The 18,966-nt window shown below is 45.8% G+C and overlaps 1 protein-coding gene across 2 annotated transcripts in view; it reads left to right on the top strand.

Annotated features, from left to right (window-relative positions):
* The first annotated feature begins 5,135 nt into the window (after positions 1-5,135).
* Positions 5,136-18,966, top strand: part of Gss (glutathione synthetase) — a 30,018-nt gene continuing 16,187 nt past the window's right edge. Inside the window, exons 1-3 of one of the 2 annotated variants that reach the window (XM_055602356.1) lie at positions 5,136-5,200; positions 9,849-9,983; positions 17,412-17,557. In XM_055602356.1, the coding sequence (XP_055458331.1) occupies positions 9,855-9,983; positions 17,412-17,557 (275 nt within the window). In that variant the 5' untranslated portion in view covers positions 5,136-5,200; positions 9,849-9,854. Of the gene's footprint in view, positions 5,205-9,848; positions 9,984-17,411; positions 17,558-18,966 lie in introns of both variants that reach the window. The other variant, XM_055602357.1, reaches the window with a different exon arrangement.

Genomic DNA, 18,966 nt, shown 5'->3' on the forward strand with positions numbered 1-18,966 from the left:
TAAATTTTTACTGCATCTATTTAGTTGTGTGTATTGTGCGCATCCAGGAGTCACAGTACACACACTTGTGGAGGTCAGAGGATAACTCATGAGGGTCAGTTCTCTTTCCACCATGCAGGGCCTGGGGATTGAACTCCGATCTTCACTCTTGGTGCGGAAAGCCTTATCTTGAGGAGCCTTCTCACAGGCCCAGTCTCCTCTCTTCTCTGGGATTTTTCTTTGCTCATAAATGAAATGAGAGCTGAACCAGAATTTGTGATTGGTCTCTGAGGATCCTGGGGCTTAGAAGCCCCCTCTCCAGGAACTGATGGCACACGCCTTCAATCCCAGCACTCAGGAGGCAGAGAAGTGTTTCTGAGTTTGAGGCTACCCTGGTCCATAGAATGAGTTTCAGGACAGCCAGGGCTACACAGAGAAACACTGTCTCAAACAATAAACAAACGGAGAAGTAGCAGCCCCTAGTTCAGAGAGCACGTGTCCTAGGGCAGGGGTTCAACCTTCCTGATGCGGTGACTTTTTTTTTTTCAAGACAGGTTTCTTTGTGTAGCCTTGGCTGTCCTGGACTCACTTGTGGACTAGGCTGGCCTCGAACTCACAGCATCTGCGTGCCTCTGCCTCCCAGAATGCTGGGATTACAGGAGTGTGCCACCACACCTGGCTTTTTAACAGTTTTTAATACAGTGACCCTTTGATACAGTTCCTCGTGTTGTGGTGACCCACAACCATAAAATTATTTTCATTGCTATTTCATAACTGTAATTTTGCTACTGTTATGAATTGTCATGCAAATATTGGTGTTTTCCAATGACCTTCAGCAATGCCTGTGAAACAGTCATGGACGTTCCCCAAAGGGGTCATGACCCACAGGTTGAGAATCCATTCTGGTCCTAACAGCAACTGCGAGTGGGCCTACAACAGACTCTAGCTTCTCCATTCTTCTTAGTAAAATAAGGACAATAACGTCTCCTCCCAGGATTACTGCGGGAGTGTGAGCGCGCATATAAAGTGTCAGGGATCGGTCTGGCACACAGCAAATCCTCAACACATGCAAGAGTCCCATTTCGATTCCACAGGCATTTCCTGAGTAGCAAGTCTGGGCCAGGCCCGAGCTGGCGGCTGGAAGGCAGAGGGATTTCACTCTGAATGGCTGACCAAGTGGCCCCCAGACAGGGGGAGAGTTAGATAGCCTCATAAACCATAGTGCCAGGTGGGGTGATGTCATGGCTAAAAAGAGACCTCGGCCATATGCGCTGCAGACCCTGGGACGGCGGGAGGTGCCCCAGTCAAAAGGCCAGACCAAAGCTGAGTATGGTGCGATGGTGCATGTCTGTAATCCCAGCACTTGGGGAAGTAGAGGCAGGAGTTAGGTACATGGGACCTTATCTCAACCTCACTCTCCAGAAAGCCAGCAGAGACTTGGAGCGAGGCCCTCAGGGGCAAACAGAGCACAAAGTTGAGGGCACCCCTTGCTTGTCTTTTTCTGCCTAATTCTTATTCAAGCGTTCCCACTAACCCTTCAACACAGTCACAAGGGATTTAACAGTCAGCACCGAGAAGCCTGATCTTGCCCAAAGGGAAGGGAGAAGGCCAACGGCTAAGAGTGACAGCTGTGTGACCTCTAGCAAGCCAGGAAACCTCTTCAGGCCTCCACTGCCCCAGCTGTAAAAATGGAGACCCTGACACTACTGGACTCACAGCAACAGTTGTGTTAGGAAGGAACTAGCCAAGCTCCTAGCACTTATGACCAATGCAATAAAGAGCTGTCACTAGGAAGGAAAAACAGGCTCCACCTTGGAGGTCAGGCTGTGGGATTCACCGAGGCCAGAGGACTTGCTCTAGTCACAGGGCTGGGTTTTGGAGTCAGGATTTGGAAACAGATCTTGGATACCAAAGGTTCCTTGCATCTTCGTCTCCCTCTGCAGAATCTTCAGCAGGTTCTCAGGTGTCTACTACATGAAGAGCAAGGGCAGGGGGCCAGAAAGGCCCTGGGCGAATTTGCTCATCCCGGATTTTTGTTTGGAGATGCAATCTATCTACAGGCCAGGATGGCTCCGTGATCCTCGCTGCTAGTCTACTGCTGTGGCCAGCTCTTAAAGTGTGCACGGAGGAAGCAAACGGGAGCCTTGTTAATCCTTTTGAAGGGGATTCGGGGATCAAACCCCGACCCTCACACATGCTAAGCAACCACTCTGCCACCATGATACACGCAAGCCTCCACATGGCTTTGTTGATCTTAGATCTTTTAATTTCTCCACACAGTAGACACACAAGTCTTCATCCAATGACTAGATTTTTGTTTTTTTTTTGAGACATGGTCTCCTGTAGCCTAGGGTAGTCTTGAACTCTTTAATCTGCCTACCTCTACTTATCAAGTGATAGGACTGCAGGTGTCCCCCACCATGCCTGACGTATGTGGTTATCAGACGGAGGGCTTCCTGCATGCTAGTAAATATTCTGCCAATTGAGCTGAGTTTAGCCTCAGCCCTAAAGACACAGACCACCTCATGGAGATGTTTACCTTGAAAGGCTGTGTGAGGATTAAAGGAGGTTAAGTTGTGTAAAGGGCCTGAGGTAAAGTTTTCACTAATGACAGCAACCACCTTTCTTCCCTCCCAGGCTATTTCAATCATCTACCAAATACTGAAGATCATAATTCCAGGCACCATTCCGGGGTCTGGGGCAGTGGCCCTCAACCTTCCTGATGCTATGACTCTTTTATACAGTTCATCTTGTGATGACCCCCCAACCATAAAATTATCTTCATTGCTACGTCCTCACTGTAATTTCACTACTGTTAGGAACTTCAGTGTAAATATCTGATAATCTGATATGCAAGCTCTCTGGGGTCACGACCCACACACAGGTCTAGAATTTGTTAGACAGGGTTATTCTGTAATGTTCCTCCATTTTGGCTAAATGGTGGTAATTCCAGAAACTAGAGTACTGTGTGTCTCCAGAACTAAAACAACCTGTATTCCAAGATTCTTGCCATCCCGCCTGACCTGCTGACCCTCAGTTAACAGACCCCGGGAGATGTTTATGCTTTCCTGACATTCCTTTACTGGCACTCCCCAGTGACCTCTGGTAATGGCAATCTTGAGCCAAAAAAAGGGGAAGCTTACAACCGCCTCCACCTCCTTCTCCCCTTTCTAATCTGTAAGTGAACAGTGAGCCCCTCTGGCCTCTTGATCTCAAGATCTCCCTTCCAAAGCTTTGGATATTTTCTCAGATTAAACCTGCTCTATTGTTGAAAAGTTACTTTTTTGTCTTTTCCTTTCCTGGACATTTCAGGGGGTTTCGGACAAGGCAGATACTGGCATGCTGACGGAATTTACATTCAGGAAGTAACATCAGATGCTAATAACTGCTATGAAGAAAACTTGTTCACGTGACAGACTGACAGGGTGGGGTAAACATCGAAGGGGCAAATATCTGAGTGACAAGGAGCCAGTCATGCCAGGACTTAGAAATAAATCATCCAAAGAGAGGAGTGGGAAGCTCGGTCCTCTGGCCCCTCTCTATACACCACACCACTTTGAACAGTTAGGCTCAATTGCCATATCTGCTTTACCTATGACTATGTGAAGAGACCCAACCAAAGATCTCTAGAGTCCTCCCCAAATTTTATCCCTCATCACCAGATATATCATTGCTGATCCATCTTAGAAGAGCCTGTACAGAGGGACCTGGTGCTCTTGTTTTTACTATAATTTTAGTTTTGTTTGTTTCAGTTTTTGAGACAAGGTCACACCATCTAACTCTGGCTGTCCTGAACCTCACTATGTAAACCAGGCTGGACTAGATCTCACTGAGATCCGCTGTCTCTGCCTCCCAAGGGCTGGAATTAGAGGCCCAAGCCAGCATTCCCTGCTTATTGTAATTTCATTATATATTAGAAATGGCTTCCTTTGTCTCTGGTTAATATAGTGACCGTTGTCTGTCACTCAGGGCTGCTGCTTCCTACCTGGTCAGGTACAGAAGAACAAGAAAAAGGTGTCAAGACAGCAAAGGCTGTTCTGGCAATAACCAGACCACCTATCTGCTAACGCTGCCCCATTCATACAAGAAGTGTGGAGGGCTATCTGTCCTAGACTGGACAGATGATTTTATCTGGAGAGTGAGAAGGATTTTGGTCCATGGGTTGGGCCACTGATTTACAGTCAGCGGACATTCTCCCTCCTAAATCTTCAATTTGACATCCCCTTTTCTTTAGCTCCACAACCATGGTTTGCCTCAGCCTCGCTGTCTCACACCTGAACTCTCACCCACATCTGCCCACAACTAACATACAGACCTGGGTCTTTTATCTGCTAAAACCCAGCCTTAAGGTTTCTTGCAAAGGCCAGCTCTTTTTTATTTTTATTTTTTTAAGATTTATTTATTATTTATACAATATTCTGCGTGCATGTGTGCCTGCGGGGCAGCAGAGAGCACTAGATTTCATTATAGATGGTTGTGAACCACCATGTGGTTGCTGGGAATTGAACTCAGGACCTTTGGAAGAACAGCCAATACTCTTAACCTCTGAGCTATCTCTCCGCCTCCCCCCACCCCCCGCAGCTCTTTTAACAGTCTGCCCCACACTTTAGAGCTCACCTTTTATTTACACCAAACCAGTTAGGAGTTTGGGGAATAGTCATAACTATTCCCCAGGGTTTGGTCAGAAACCTTTTATTCAAGAAAAAAATTTTACCAGGTGACTCATATTCTGAACAAACCTCTCACAATCTAGGGAAAAAAAAGTTAAATTACTGAGGGTAATGAGGGGGATGAGGGGGTCTGTGTAGCGGGAAGAGAGTCATGAACTTGCATGTTAAAAACTCATGAGGCCGGAGAGAGGGCGGTTAAGAGCTTGCTCTTGCAGAGGTCCCAGGTTCGTTCCGAAGACCTCTTCTGCGTTTGGTGCCTCCCACCCGCTCCCCAGGACGTCACTAGCTCTGACTCTCTGGGAACTAAGCCTACCGGACCCCGTCTCTACTTCCCAAGGCCTGCTTCCAGGGCACCGACGCATCCCTCTCCCGAAGTGCCCCTTCCCGGCCGCCGTCCAGGTCCACAGACAGCGGGGGCCTTCCCTCCCCTCGTCTCTAAGCTCCGCGGGGCGGTCTGCGCAGGCGCGCCGGCTCCTACCGAGGCCCCGCCCCCTGAGCCTGGGTAACGGCGTGAGGAGTTTGAGCTCGGCGAGCAGCTGGACGACGAACGAGTAGGTCGGGGCTCGGCGACGGCGGCTGGCGAGGGTCAAGTTTCCTCGGGAGGAGAGCTGTGAGGGAGGGGTCTGAGAGAGGTTGGAACGCGCCGGGCGGGCAGACGCGTACCTGGGACCGCGGCCGCCCCGGGAAACTTGGGCCCCGTGAGGGGGTTGGGCTGAGCGTGCTGAACGTAGATTTCCAGATCGCCGGCTCCCAGCTGGGTTATAGGAGAGATAAAAAAAAAAGCCATCATCAAAAACTGGCAGAGATCAAGACTAAACTTTGTCGAGGGACGAGGAGCGAAAAGGGCACATCCTGGGACAAGCCTGGGCCAGCGGCCGTGTTACAGCCCGCGGCCCTGAGCCCGCACTGGCCTCGCCCAGGGGATTAAAGTCCTGTAGGCGTTTAAAAGTTTTTCGTGACTCATTCATCACTTATTTAACCTTCATTGACTACTAGGTTCTAGAACTAGCAGAGAAGTATCGAGGCAAATGCCATTTTTATGGTAGAGGAACAAACCTGGGCAGGGATGCCCGGGGATGGCTTCCAAAACTCGATCAGGAGTTGGGAGGAGTGTTCGAAAGCGGCTGGAGATGGAGCTCAGTGGGAGAGCCTTCAAGCCAAGACCTGAAGTGGGACAGAGGCTCAGTGACTTAGGACGCCTTTACTACTTAGTGCCCAGGCAAGAGGAGGGCTTGGCCAGTGCTCGGCTAGATCAGTGCAGGCAGACATGGAGGAATTCAACGTGCTGCATTTAGTCAGCAGAATCCACAGGACTGGGAGAGATGGGATGTAGGAGAAAAGAGCGCGGAAGGCTTGGATGCCAGGGAGCGAATCATCAGAGGGGGGAGCATCCCAGGGGGCAGGTGAACATTCTAGATTGAAACTCAGGAAAGTACCTGCTGGGAAAATATGAACTTGAGTGTCATCATCAAAACAAGTCACAGAACGGTTAAATCTACAGACAGGAAAACAAGGTGCCCAGTTGGCAGCTTTCTAATTGTTGTTGTATTGTTATCATCATTATTATTTTATAGTGTCTGTGTGAATGTGTATGCGTGGATGCCCAAGATCAGCATTCTGTTTCCCTCAGTTGTGTTTCACCTTATTTTGGAGTGTGTGTGTGTGTGTGTGTGTGTGTGTGTGTGTGTGTGATTCAGATGTGCCTGTCAGTGAGGGTGCATTTGTATGTACAAGTACAGGTGGGACCTGAGCATTAGATGTCTTCCCTGATCACTCTCCATTTATCTCTGTCTCTGGCCCTCAAGTTTGGGGTTTATAGTCCACCGCCTCCCTGGCCAGCATTTATGTGGGCTCTGGGCATCTGAGCTCTAACTGCTGAGCCACCTCCGTAGCCATCTACCTTAGGTTTTGAAGACAGGACCTTGCTGAGCCTGGAGCTCACTCACATTCCCTGACCAGCAAGCTCCAGAGGTCCAGCTGTCACCACCTCCCAGCACTGGGATTCCAGAAGAGTCCCGTACTTCTGTGGGCATCTTTTATGGGTGCTGAAGATCAGGTTCTCATGTACTTTGCCAGCTGAGCCTTTGCATCATCACCACCTTCCTCCTCCCCTTCCTCCTCCTGCTCGATACAGAGTCTGGCTGTATAGCCTAGATGGCCTCGAGCTCATGGTTCTCCTGCCTCCATCTCCTGAGTGCTGGAATTACAGACCTGTGCCACCATGCCCTGCCGTAGTAATTATTTTTAACGTGTTATCTTTCTCCGTTTGCTAGTATCCAGCCAAGGGCCTGGCATTAGCAGTGTTGTCAGCTAAGCAAAAGCCCAGCAACAGACAGCTGCTGGAATTCAGAGTGTAGACAGGGACTACGGGGTCCAGTTGCTCTATTGTTGGAGCCTATTGTGGGTTCTTATTCTGACTGTTACCAGGTTGCTATATGATATCTAACAAGTCTCCCACTGCTCGTTAAGCGGGTACTGCCAAAACAAGTTCCTGTGTATAGCACTCTGCTGTGGGTTCGTGTGTTGGGCTTGGTCCCCGGTATGGCGATTTGGGTGGTGTTGGGACCCTCAAGAGGTGAGGCCTGCTAGGATGTTCCTAGATCATCGAGGAAGCTGCCCTTGGAAGGTATTGAGATAGCTCTTGCGAGGCCGCTTGGAGGAGTGAGTTGTTATGAGTGAGCCTGTTTGGTTCCTTCCTGCTCACATGGCTGCCATTGAAAGCATGGCGGGGGAGTCCTCACCAAAGCCAGCACCACTGTGCCCTCGAAACGGAGAGCTTAATTAGTCAACTATTAAGTTGGGTGCGGTGGCTCATGCCTGTGAGACTGTTGTTTAGGAGGTTGATAGTGGAGGATTGCTGAGTTGGAGGCCAGCCTCAGTGACATAGCAAGATCCTGACCGGGAGAAGAAGTAATAAACCTTCTTAGTTGAAACATATTTGAGAGAGCCCTGTGTGGCATGACACCCAATAAATAGCTCAGGGTAGCTTTGAACTTGCAGAAACGGTTCTGCTTCTGCTGGGATCATATACAGTGCACCACCACTCCTGAATAATTAACCGTTTTTATAAAATTATCCAGATTCAGGTCTTTCACTATAGGCACAGAAAACTGACTGGTAAGAGTTCTGAACCTGCTGAGGAACTTGGCTCCTTTTTCTCACTTTATCCACAGTGTTCTTACCTAGAAGGGAAGTAAAGGTTACAGACTCTACTGGGTCTGTCTGACTCCAGGACCTTGTTCTTTAGCATGACCGTTATCTCCCGTACTCACCCAGCAGGACAGTTGTTGCGCCATCTTGAGGTCACATGCTCATTCTGTCAAAGCACTGTGCTGAGGCCAGCAGGCAGCTTGGATGAGTGATCTAAAACCACTCATTCATGAGGAGGAGACAAGCTGAAAATGATGGAGGTTGTCTAGCACTGTCTAACTCTCTTGCTGAAGACCACTGAGTTGGGCAGCCATGTTTGTTTTTTAGAATTAAATGACAGCAGGGTAGAACAAAGAATAGTGACAGATGCTTCTAGATTTTTATCCAGATCCTCTGAACCCTGAGCCTGCTGCAAAATTATTAAGCAGCAAATGTGAGTTGCTGTACCTTTCAGCATCTCTGGTAGCCAGTCAGATGGCTCCTTTACTTTGGGCTGGGGATTGGGCTTCAGCTATTTCTACCTTGATAGTATGGTTTCTTTCTCTGCTTTCCTTCCTTCCTTCCTTCCTTTCTCCCTTCCTTCCTTCCTTCCTTCCTTCCTTCCTTCCTTCCTTCCTTCTTCCTTTCTCCCTTCCTTCCTTCCTTCCTTCCTTCCTTCCTTCCTTCCTTCCTTCCTTCCTTGTTTTGTTTTGTTTTGTTTTGTTTTGTTTTGTTTTGTTTTGTGACAGGGTTTCTCTGTACAGCCCCGTTTGTCCTGGAACTCACTATGTAGGCCAGGTTGGCCTCGAACTAACAGAGATCTACCTGCTTCTTTTTCTTGAGCGCTGGGATTAAAGGTGTGCACTACCACACCAGGTTATAATGTGATTTCTTAAAAATATTTTCTGACACTTTTCTGTGGTGATAAATGTCCACACAACGATGTAATTGTTTTGTGCTAGTAAATTGGCTCCTGGTGGGGGCTGGAGAGATGGCTCAGCAGTTAAGAGGTCCTGAGCTCAATTCCCAGCACCCACATGGAGGCTCATAACTGGGAATCTGCTGCCCTCTTTGGGTATGCAGATTTACACAAAACCAAAACACCACCAGGCAAACATATCTCTGTGAGTTCGAGGCCAGCCTGGTCTACAGAGTTCTAGGACAGCCAGACCTACACACATAGAAACCTTGTCTCAAAAAACAAACAACAACAACGAAAACAAGAAAAGGTTCCTGTTTACTGTAAAGACCTTATCTGCATTTCATGATATTCCACAAAGTTTCCTCTCCTACCCCTTAGTTTGAGATCTACTGATGCAGGTTGTTGGAATAAGAAAGGGAATTAGAGCCAAGAGAGATGACTAATTAGGTAGAGTGTTTGCCACAATGGCTGATGACCTCATTTTGATCCTGGAGACAAACATGGTGGAAAACAAGAACTGACTTGCAGGTTTTCCTCTGACCTTCACCAAGCATTCCATTCCAACAAATATACACGTGCATGTACATAAATTTTAAAAATTGAAGAACAGAAATTAACAATTTTGGAAAAATGCAGCCTCACCCCCTCTCCTGTTGAGCCCCTTCAATCATAATCTGGGGTGGAGCTCAGTGATATGTATTTTCCCACGTTTGGAAGCTGCTGATTTATCCTTCCCACTTATTTCTCAGGTAGGGGGTCTGCAGTTCTGGCAGGGGAAGTGACTTGTCCCAGTCACATGACATTAGTGGCTCTTTCTTCACTGAAGAGGGTTAGACCAGAAGTCCAGAGACCTGGACTTAAACACCAGCCAGACCAGCCATTATCTGGGGTGTCATTTCACTTCTCTGAACCTTTGCTTCACTGTGAGAGTTATGACATTGCTGTATTGAGAGTCCAAAGAGAGGATGGATCGCCATGGAAGCATTTTGTCAACTTGTGTTGTGCACATGGAGGAAGTAGAAGCAGTTTGCTCCCTACCACAATGCTTGTCCAGGGGAATGGTCAAGTCTCACAGTGTTAGAGGTAGCCACATTTCAGTGGCTGCTAGACCCCAGGCCTTCTGTCACCAAGTCTGCTTTCTGTCACAGGTTGAGATGGCCGCCAGCTGGGGGAGCGTCTTGCAGGATGAGAAGCAGCTGGAGGAGGTGGCACGGCAGGCCATAGACCGGGCCCTGGCTGAGGGCATGTTGCTGAGGTCCTCACAGAGCCCTGGCTCCTCAGACGTAAGCTTGATCTTGCTCCTCTGGGTTCACTCTTCCAGGATGGTGGCACTGCCTTTGGGTCAAAGACTGCGTCTCTTTCTTTTATTTTACTCGAGAACTAAAATTGATTTCTAAAAGTATGTAAAGTAAAAAGCATGTTGGAGTGATCAAACGGAAATCTGGGGTTTGAAGTGTAATCTTAATTTCTGTAAGATGTGCTTTCTTTCAGTAGGTAGACACAGTAAGACTACATAATTGACTATGGATGATAATTAGGAGATACTTCCCAAGAAGCGCTCTGTCCAGGGAGTCCATATATATCAAGCTCCCCAAATTATGAATCATGCTGTCTTCTCTGCAGTTGCTTTTTGGTTTGTTTTTGAAACAGTCTCAGCATGGAGCCCTAGCTAACCTAAAACTAACTGTGTAGACGAAGAGGGCATTGAACACACGGTGTTCCTCACGCTTCTTTCCCCTAAGTGCTAAGATCCTAGGCATGTATCGCCTGCCTACCTTGGCATGTGATAATATACCCCTTTAGGTTTCTGTGTATATGCGCGCGCGCGCGCACGCGCGCGCACACACACACACACACACACACACACACACACACACACACACCTGTACTTTAAAATCCAAGTTGAGCTGGTCATGGTGGCACATGCACTCCGGAAGCAGAGACAGGTGGATCTCTGAGTTTGAGGACAGCCAGGGCTACACAGAGAAACCCTATCTCAAAAAACAAGCCAATGATTAAAACAAAATCCAAGTTGAACCACACTTACTATTCTATGATGTGTTTTTTTAATTTTAATTTTAGCAATCTGTCTAAAGAATTAGCTTTCTGTGAGGGTCAGCTTCATCTTTTCGAAAAACAAAACAAAACATTGGTTTATTTTTATTGCAAATTATAACAAATTAAATATTTAAAAGTAAAGGCCTAATTTCAGTACTCACTTAGTCGCTTATTCTGTTTGCTCTTAGGCATGCTTTCCCCTGATGTCATAACTTTGTCACATGTGTGTAAATATATGGTAGCACTCAATATTATTGGAATATATCTGTTTATGATGCAAAATTAAACACTCATTGATATATCAAATTGTCATTTTGACAGGCAGCATATATATTTGGGTTTTTTTGAGACAGAGTTTCTCTGTGTAGCCTTGGCTGTCCTGGAACTCACTCTGTAGACCAGGATGGCCTCAAACTCAGAGATCTACCTGCCTCTGCCTCCCGAGTGCTGGGATCAAAGGTGTGCACCACCATTACCCTTCTCTAGCATATTTTATTTTATAATTCATAAATTTTATAATTTTAAAATTATTTTATAGGCTATTAAGTAAACTGATGAAGACAGCCAAAACACAAAATTTTGTTCAGATTTAGGGGTGGCTCATATCTTTATTGCCTAGAGTCTTGATTGGACAATTTTATTTTATTTTATTTTATTTTATTTTTTTTTTTTTGAGACAGGGTTTCTCTATGTAGCCCTGGCTGTCCTGGCCTTACGTTGTAGATCAGGCTGACCTCAAACTCACAGAGATCCACTTGCCTCTGCCTCCCAAGTAGCTGGTATTAACGGCGTGTACTACTATGCCTGGCTTGATTGGTCAAAATTTAAAACCTAGTTATTCTGCAAATACTTACTTTAAAAGAAATTTAGCATATCATTTCTGAGAAATACGTTGTTAGAGATACCTACTGTTGCCCACATGTTATCATCTGGTATTACACTTATTATCAAAATTATGAAGGTGACCAGGTTTCCTTTAATTATTAACATGTTACACAGTCAGAAGAGGTTGACTAAATTATCAGTTCACTTATATTTTAGCCAAATATACTTAACTCCATACTTTCCCAGTTTTTGAAGCTCTGACATGTCCATTTGGGTCTGTCCTCAGTATAAAACTTTTCTGTGACACTTGGCATTAGCCATACAGCTGTAAACTGCTGACAGTTTCAGGACAGAGCAGAACTCCACAGTTCCCTCAGTGTTCCCATCACCCAGCGCTGGCTTTCACTGTTCTGTCATAAGGTCTGGCTGCACACTGACACATTTTAGTTTACAGATATAATGATAACTACACATGTAAAGACAATTTCATTCTGTTGTAGAGTGTCCCAGTGTGGATGGATCATAGTTTAACTCTGCTGTACTGATGGCTATTTATGGAACTTTCTGTCTGCAGATAGCACAAGGAATCAAGCATGCATGCTTGGGCAGCTGTGTGTGTTTCTCTAGGGTTGATATATAGGTGTAGAACTGCTGTATCCAAACCTCAAAAGTCTCCTCTTTTAGCTGGCTCAGTTGCAGGAGAATCACCTGAAAGCATGAGTTGAGAGCAGCTTAACAACACACTGAGATACTTTCTCACAACAACAACCAACCAAACAAAAAACACTATCCTGGATCTGTTAACTTTGCAACTAAATAATACAGTAAACATTCTCCTGTGTCAAAATTCAAAAGCTGGTTAACTTCTCTTCCACCTTCCCTGCCTACCCTCGCCTAAAGGCAGCCTATGCTAGTGTCTGACTGACCTTTTTAGGTGCTTCATGGATACCAAGGACATGGATACTTCATTTCTCTACTTTCTGTTTGTTCTGAGACAGAGTCTCACTGTGTAATCCACGCCAGCCTCAAACACTCTGTTCTCCTGTCTCAGGCCCCTGGGTGGTTATGCTCACTGTCATGCATGCCACCACACCCAGCCCTGTCTCCCTTTGCATACAAGGGCATATACTACATCAGCTTTTCTGATTGCTTCTCTCTTTTCTTTTCTGCCCTTCCCCATCTTTCTTTTTTCATCCTTCCCTCCCTCCCTTCTTCCCACCCTCTTCCCTTCCCTTCTTTCTTTCCTTCCTTCCCTCCTTAGCTCCTTTCTCTCTCACTCTCTTTCTTTCTTTTACCTTGACACTGCCCAGGCTGGTTACTGAAAAGGTGCCAGCATTGTTTTCTTCAACTTAGCCACATTTTTGTTGTTGTTGTTGTTTCTGTGTGACTCAGGTCTGGGCCTTGTAGACTGTCCAGACTCAGGAAGTGCTTGCTGAGGCCCAAGTATATGAGAATGGCCATTACTGAGAGCTGGTCAATGCCATGGAAGCTTGGTCTCTGGCTTTGGAAATAGTCTTGCTTGGGTTAAGGACTTCAGGTTTATGAATTGTCGAAGCCAAGATGGAATGTTTTCTTGTTCAAACTTTTATTTCTTCCTTTAATAATGGATCTCATGAGAAAATTTAATATTTAGTCTTTCTTGGATTTAGTGGGGCCTACAAACAGCACAGTCCTCAATGAGACTTTTTTTTTTTTGTGACACTGTCTCACTCTGTAGCCCAGGCTACTCCTGCTTCAGCCGCTAAGTCCTGAGAGTTTAGATGTGTTTTTGCTCCCTCTTTATTTAAAAACTATGTTTATTATTATTTGTCTGTGTACATGTGTTTGTGTATGTATGTGTGAGTGCAGGCCCCCAAGTGCCATAGTATGCATGTTAGGTCAGAGGACAACTTTTGGAAGTCAGTTCTCACATTCCATCTTTCTGTTGCTATATTGTGTATTCCAGGCTGGCAGGCCTGGGAGTGACAGGATCACATCTGTGCCACACTAAATCCAGTTTTGTTGTTGTTGTTTGTCTTGTTTTTATTCACTAAGCCATCTCCCTGGCCCCCTCAATGAGATTCCTAATCAAGATACAAAGACAACTCTATCCTCTCTGTCTGTCTGTCTGTCTGTCTGTCTCTGTGTCTGATTTTGTTCTAATCCTTGCCCTGCTCTGCTGCTTTAACATGGAAGACTAGGGGTCATCCAGAGGCTCTCACCTTTGGACCGCAGGGCTTAATTGGAGAATGTACCAGAGAATAAAATTAAGGAGTGTCACTGGACAAGGAGGTGCGGGCCGTGTGCAGGGCCGTGTGAACTGTCATTTATTGACCGCTCATCGTGTGCCTGGCTTTATTCTAAGCACTTTGCTGAGTCATTTACCCTTTATCACAACAGAGGTGAAGAAATCACAGCTCAGAAGTTAAGTAACTTGACTGAGGTCGCTGAGATCCTGGGAAGATTGGCCAGGCCAGACTCTAATGCCATGGAGTTAGCTCCCGAGGCCATGCTCTGCTTATTTCCACTTTACTGGCTCTCTTGAGATACCTGATAGAAGTAGTAATTCGTTTTGATTAGAGGTAAAATGGGGAACAATAATCAAACTAGAGTTTGGAAGACAAATGGAGGGAAGTGACAGAATTGCAGGGGCCAAAATTGTTCTGAAAGGAAGGGCTCCTCGGTGGGTGTGGTCAGATGATGTTGGCAGCCAGGAGGCTTTTATACCTGGCCAAGGGTACTGTGACCTTCACCCTGTAGACCATCATAGCAGACCAGCCACATGTGGACCAAAGATTTGACACCTGCAGTATTAGGAAGTGAGCTCATTTTTGAATAGGTAACACATTAGGAGCCCTGTTCAAAAGCATGTTCGGTGGAGGTAAGGTTCCTCCAGCTACTGCTCCCTCAGAGGCAAGCCATCATTGAATTTTTGTTAGTTTTGTCTTCCTCCTTTCTTATTTAAGAAAAAATGCTATCAGCATTTTAATTTTAAAATATTTAATTTTATTTTACAGTGTTTACATGTGTACCCAAATGTATGTATGTGCATTACCTACAGAGGACAGAAGAGGTTTCAGGTCTCCTGGAACTGTAGTTACAGGTGATTGTGAGCCGCCATGTGGGTGTTGGGAGCTGAACAGAAGTTCTCTGCAAGAGCAACCAGTGCTCTTGACCACTGAGCCATCTCTCCAGCTCCATACCACTGTTTCTTTTAAAAAGTCAGAGCCAACATTAAAACAGTAGGGGCTGGGGAGACGGGTCATTTTGTGAAGTACCTGCTGAGCAAGTATGAGAACCTGAGTTCAGATCCCAGAATCTACACCTGGCACAGTAATAGGCACCCGCAACCCCAGGGTTGGGAGACAGGCAGATCTCTGAAGCTCACTGGCTGGCCAGTCCTGTCAAATCTATGAGTTTTAGGTTTAGTGAGAGACCCTGTCTCAAAAAAACAAAGGTAGAGATCAAGGAAAAGATACCCTAACAAATATATACACCATACACACATGCAAAAAAAAAATAATAAAATAGAAAGTTACCCAATTTATCTATATAAATCAAACTGGGAGGGTGTGGTGCACATGCTTGTAATCCCAGCACTTGGAAAGTGGAATCGGGGAGCAGAAGTTCAAGTTTGGGCCACTAGATGGCTCAATGGGTAAAGGCTTGCCACTAAGCATTGGGACCTGAATTTGACTCCATAACCTAGTAGTGGCAGAAGGAAAAAGGCAGTTTCTAGAGATTGTCCTTTGATCTCTGCATGCATGCCATAGAACACACACAAATAAATAATATAATTTGCTTAAAAAGAGGCTCAAGCTCATCCTAGTTTACAGTGAGACCAGCCTGGCCTATGTGAGACTCTATCTTTTAAAAATAAAAAATCCAGATGGTCTGGCAGCTCTGGCATACTTTCCCACATGGCAGCAGTTAGATTCCAGATACTGCATCAGCTAAATTTCAGTTGCTTCTCCTCCATCTCACCATTCTTGTTGTTTCTCAGATGACAAAGCAGAGAGTTATTGTCATACATGTGCTGTTGTTTTCTCTAAAAAGTGAGAGACTGTGTGTTTCACCCTGGCCTATGGACAGCAGAGAACATCTATGTGCTATTCATCCTAAATTCAAGTATATATCATGAGTTCTGGGGTCAGGACAGAGAGAAGTCTTGGCAGAAGAACTGGGAAGTTTTGTATTGGATGGGACTTGAGAGAGACAGTTTCCCGAGTCTTAGAGCTGTGCACTTTGGGTGCTTGGCCGTCCTTTGCAGGGTCTGCAATAATCCTGCTCTGGGCCTTTTGAGACAGGAGATTTCTATATGTGTAAAAAAGAAATAATATATTTGTGAACATGTATATCAATGTAAAGATATTGGACACAAATATACCATTTGTCTCAGGAAAAGGACTAGGTGCCCCAGGCCAAAGACAACACACTTCTCACTATATACCTTAGCTCTTTTATTGTCTACCTACCTACCTACCAGTCTGTGTATCTGTATGTATATCTATCTATCTGTCTGTCTGTCTGTGTCATCTGTCTAAGACAGGGTCTCTCTACTGCCTCAAATATATCCCTGGTATAGTGGATCTCACTCTGTAGACCAGGCTGGCCTTAAAATCATAGAGATCTGCCTGCATCTGCCTCCCAAGTTATGAGATTAGGGGCATGTGCCACCACACCTAGCTACTTAGAGCTCTTTGAATTGTGTATGATTGTTTGTATTATCTAGTTCAAGGTAATATTTTTTTAAGGTTAAGTATATTAATCAAAGTTCTAAGCCAGATGATGGTGGCACATGCCTGTAATCCCAGCACTCAGAAGCAGATGCAGGCAGATCTCTAGCTTGAGGCCAGCCTGGTCTACAGAGTGAGTTCCAGGATGGTCAGGGTTACATACACAGAGAAACCATGTCTCAAAAGAAGAAGGAAAAAGGAGGAAAGAAGAAAAGAAAAAAAGAAAGTTCTACCATCATAAACCCATAATGGCAAACTGATATTAACTCAGAGGGTAAATAATTCAAGTAACTGGATCTATTTATTATTTCCCAAGTTCTACTTTGTTTGTTGTTGGAAATCTCAGAAGCCATCTCTCCCTTTTAGAATAACTGTCCTAGATGATATTTTGATTTCCTGACTATGTCGAAGTCCAAAAAACTCAGAGTGCAACTAGATGCCAGCCCGTTAACCTGAGCCACCACCTCTAGCACTAGGACAAGGGCATGGCACTACTAGCTTCTATACAGGGAGCCACAGTTCACTTCAGCAGCCCTTCCAGTAGGCTTTTCCCTGTACCCCAACTAGAAGGCCAGGGGCTTGTGGTGTGAGGTATGAGCTCCTGACATGGGACAGACTTAAATATCAGTCAGTAAGAAGCATAGGAAGGGAGTACGGGAATGGAGAGAGAGTGCAGTTTGAGTGTGTTAGAATGTCTTAGTAACCATCCTGGTTCAAATCCAAACAACAGCAGCTGAATATATTTTAGACCTATTATCTAACTTCTATCTCAAGTCCTTTATGTGCTAAGTATGAATAACGATAGCACCTTAATCACAGAATTAAATGACGAGCCCATCTTAAGTATTCGGCACAGTGATTGGTATGCAGTAAGTACCTGATAATTCGTGTGGGAGTTTTCGTTGTGTTGTTTGCCTCTCACCTAAAGAAAATACTGTAGAGTTGTCACAGAATCTGGAAGCTGTCATTACCCTTTCTTACTTTTTTCTCCTCTCCTCCCTTCTTGAAGTAACTGCTGCCCTAGAATTGTGTGCTCGATGCATGTAGGCCCAGCTTTGCAGGAAGGTAGCCCACTCACAGCTGCTCTCTACCTCTGCCCCTCTCATTCATCAGGTGGTGACCTATGCCCCATTCACGCTCTTCCCCTCACTAGTCCCCAGTGCTCTGCTGGAGCAGGCCTATGCTGTGCAGACGGACTTCAACATGCTGGTGGATGCTGTCAGCCAGAACTCAGCCTTCCTGGAGCGAACTCTGTCTAGGTACTGAGAGCTGAGGCCTCGGGCCAGGGATGCTACAGCGTGGGCTGGGAAGGCCGGAGAGTCATGACTTGTTGCTGTGTTAGTTAACTTGGTGGAATGGGGAACGGGTACCCCTCAGAGAAATAAAAAGCAGAAAGGACCGAGAAGAGCTGCCTTCCAACCCTGGCTCTGCTGCTTTTTGTGTGACAGGCGAAAGGAGAGTCCTCCTCTGAGCCTCAGTTGCTTCGTCTGAGGTTGACTGAGATCTGAGATTCTGTGATCAGTGACCCCACTTTTCATTACAGAAATCTCCACTGGGGTGGGAGGGCTGGAGAGATGGCTCAGTGGTTAAGGGCCTTTGCTGTGGCAGAGGACCAGGGTGTAGTTCCCAGACCCTACATGGTGGCTCACAGCTCACCTGAGTTTAGTTACAGGGATCCAGCACTCCCTTCTGGCCTCCTTGGGCACCAGCTGTTTCATGAAGTATATATACTTACATACATATGGGTGAAACATTCATACACATAAAATAAAAATAAGTAAGCTTGTTAAAAGGTTTCCATTTGGAATTATGGAAAATAGCCTGGTTTGGAAGAAAACAGAGGGTAGGAAAGGCCATTAGAAGGATGTGTTTAAAAATTTTTTTAAGGAACTTTTCTTGTCACCTAAGCCTCATATCTTTGGGTAGGATAAAATGCAGACTGAGCCATACCCAAGATACCAGTAAACAACCCTGAATAGCTCACCATAGAGAGCCACTCCTTCGTCTCTTTTTCTTCCCACCTTAGGTCCTGAAGCAAGTCAGATTTCTTGGCTACCTTTTAGAATGAAGTATAAATTGCTTACTGTAGAAGCAGATGCATATATAAGTGCTTTATATATGTGCTGTTTATCTACAATTTTGTATCTATGATTAAGTTTTAGATGGAAACCTATTTTGTTAGGGACCAGATCTTTCTTCAGATGTGCTCCTTGGTGTCAGGCTGAATGTGGGGAGGAATAATAATGATACAGAGTTCAAAGCCATTGAGTTGGAGCCATCAGTCCAGTGGATCATGAATTCATGGCCTCTGCCACCACCTTCTTTCTCAGGATGGGCCTGCTTTGTGCTCGTTACAGGCAGCTTCAGTTAGCCCATTTACACTTGATGTGATTATGTAGGAGACCTGCTCCAAAGCCTTTCTCAGTAACCTAACCTTCCCTGTCTCTTTACACGCACACACACACCAATGCCACTGCCATCACCACCACCACCAGCAGCACCATAGCTAGCTCCTAAGGAAAAAGAACAGCCTAGAACCTGCAGTGGAAAGGTGTCACCTCTTCAGAGAAGAGGACATGTATCCTTTTCTTGAAGGCTAAAGCTCAGCTGGAGATTCTTTTCCCAGGGGAAGCACTCACCCCCCAGAGAGGGCTGGCGAGGGGCAGAG

This window comes from Psammomys obesus, unplaced genomic scaffold (assembly GCF_907164565.1).
Source record: "Psammomys obesus unplaced genomic scaffold, mPsaObe1.curated_primary_1811, whole genome shotgun sequence".
Classification (NCBI taxonomy): Eukaryota; Metazoa; Chordata; class Mammalia; order Rodentia; family Muridae; genus Psammomys; species Psammomys obesus.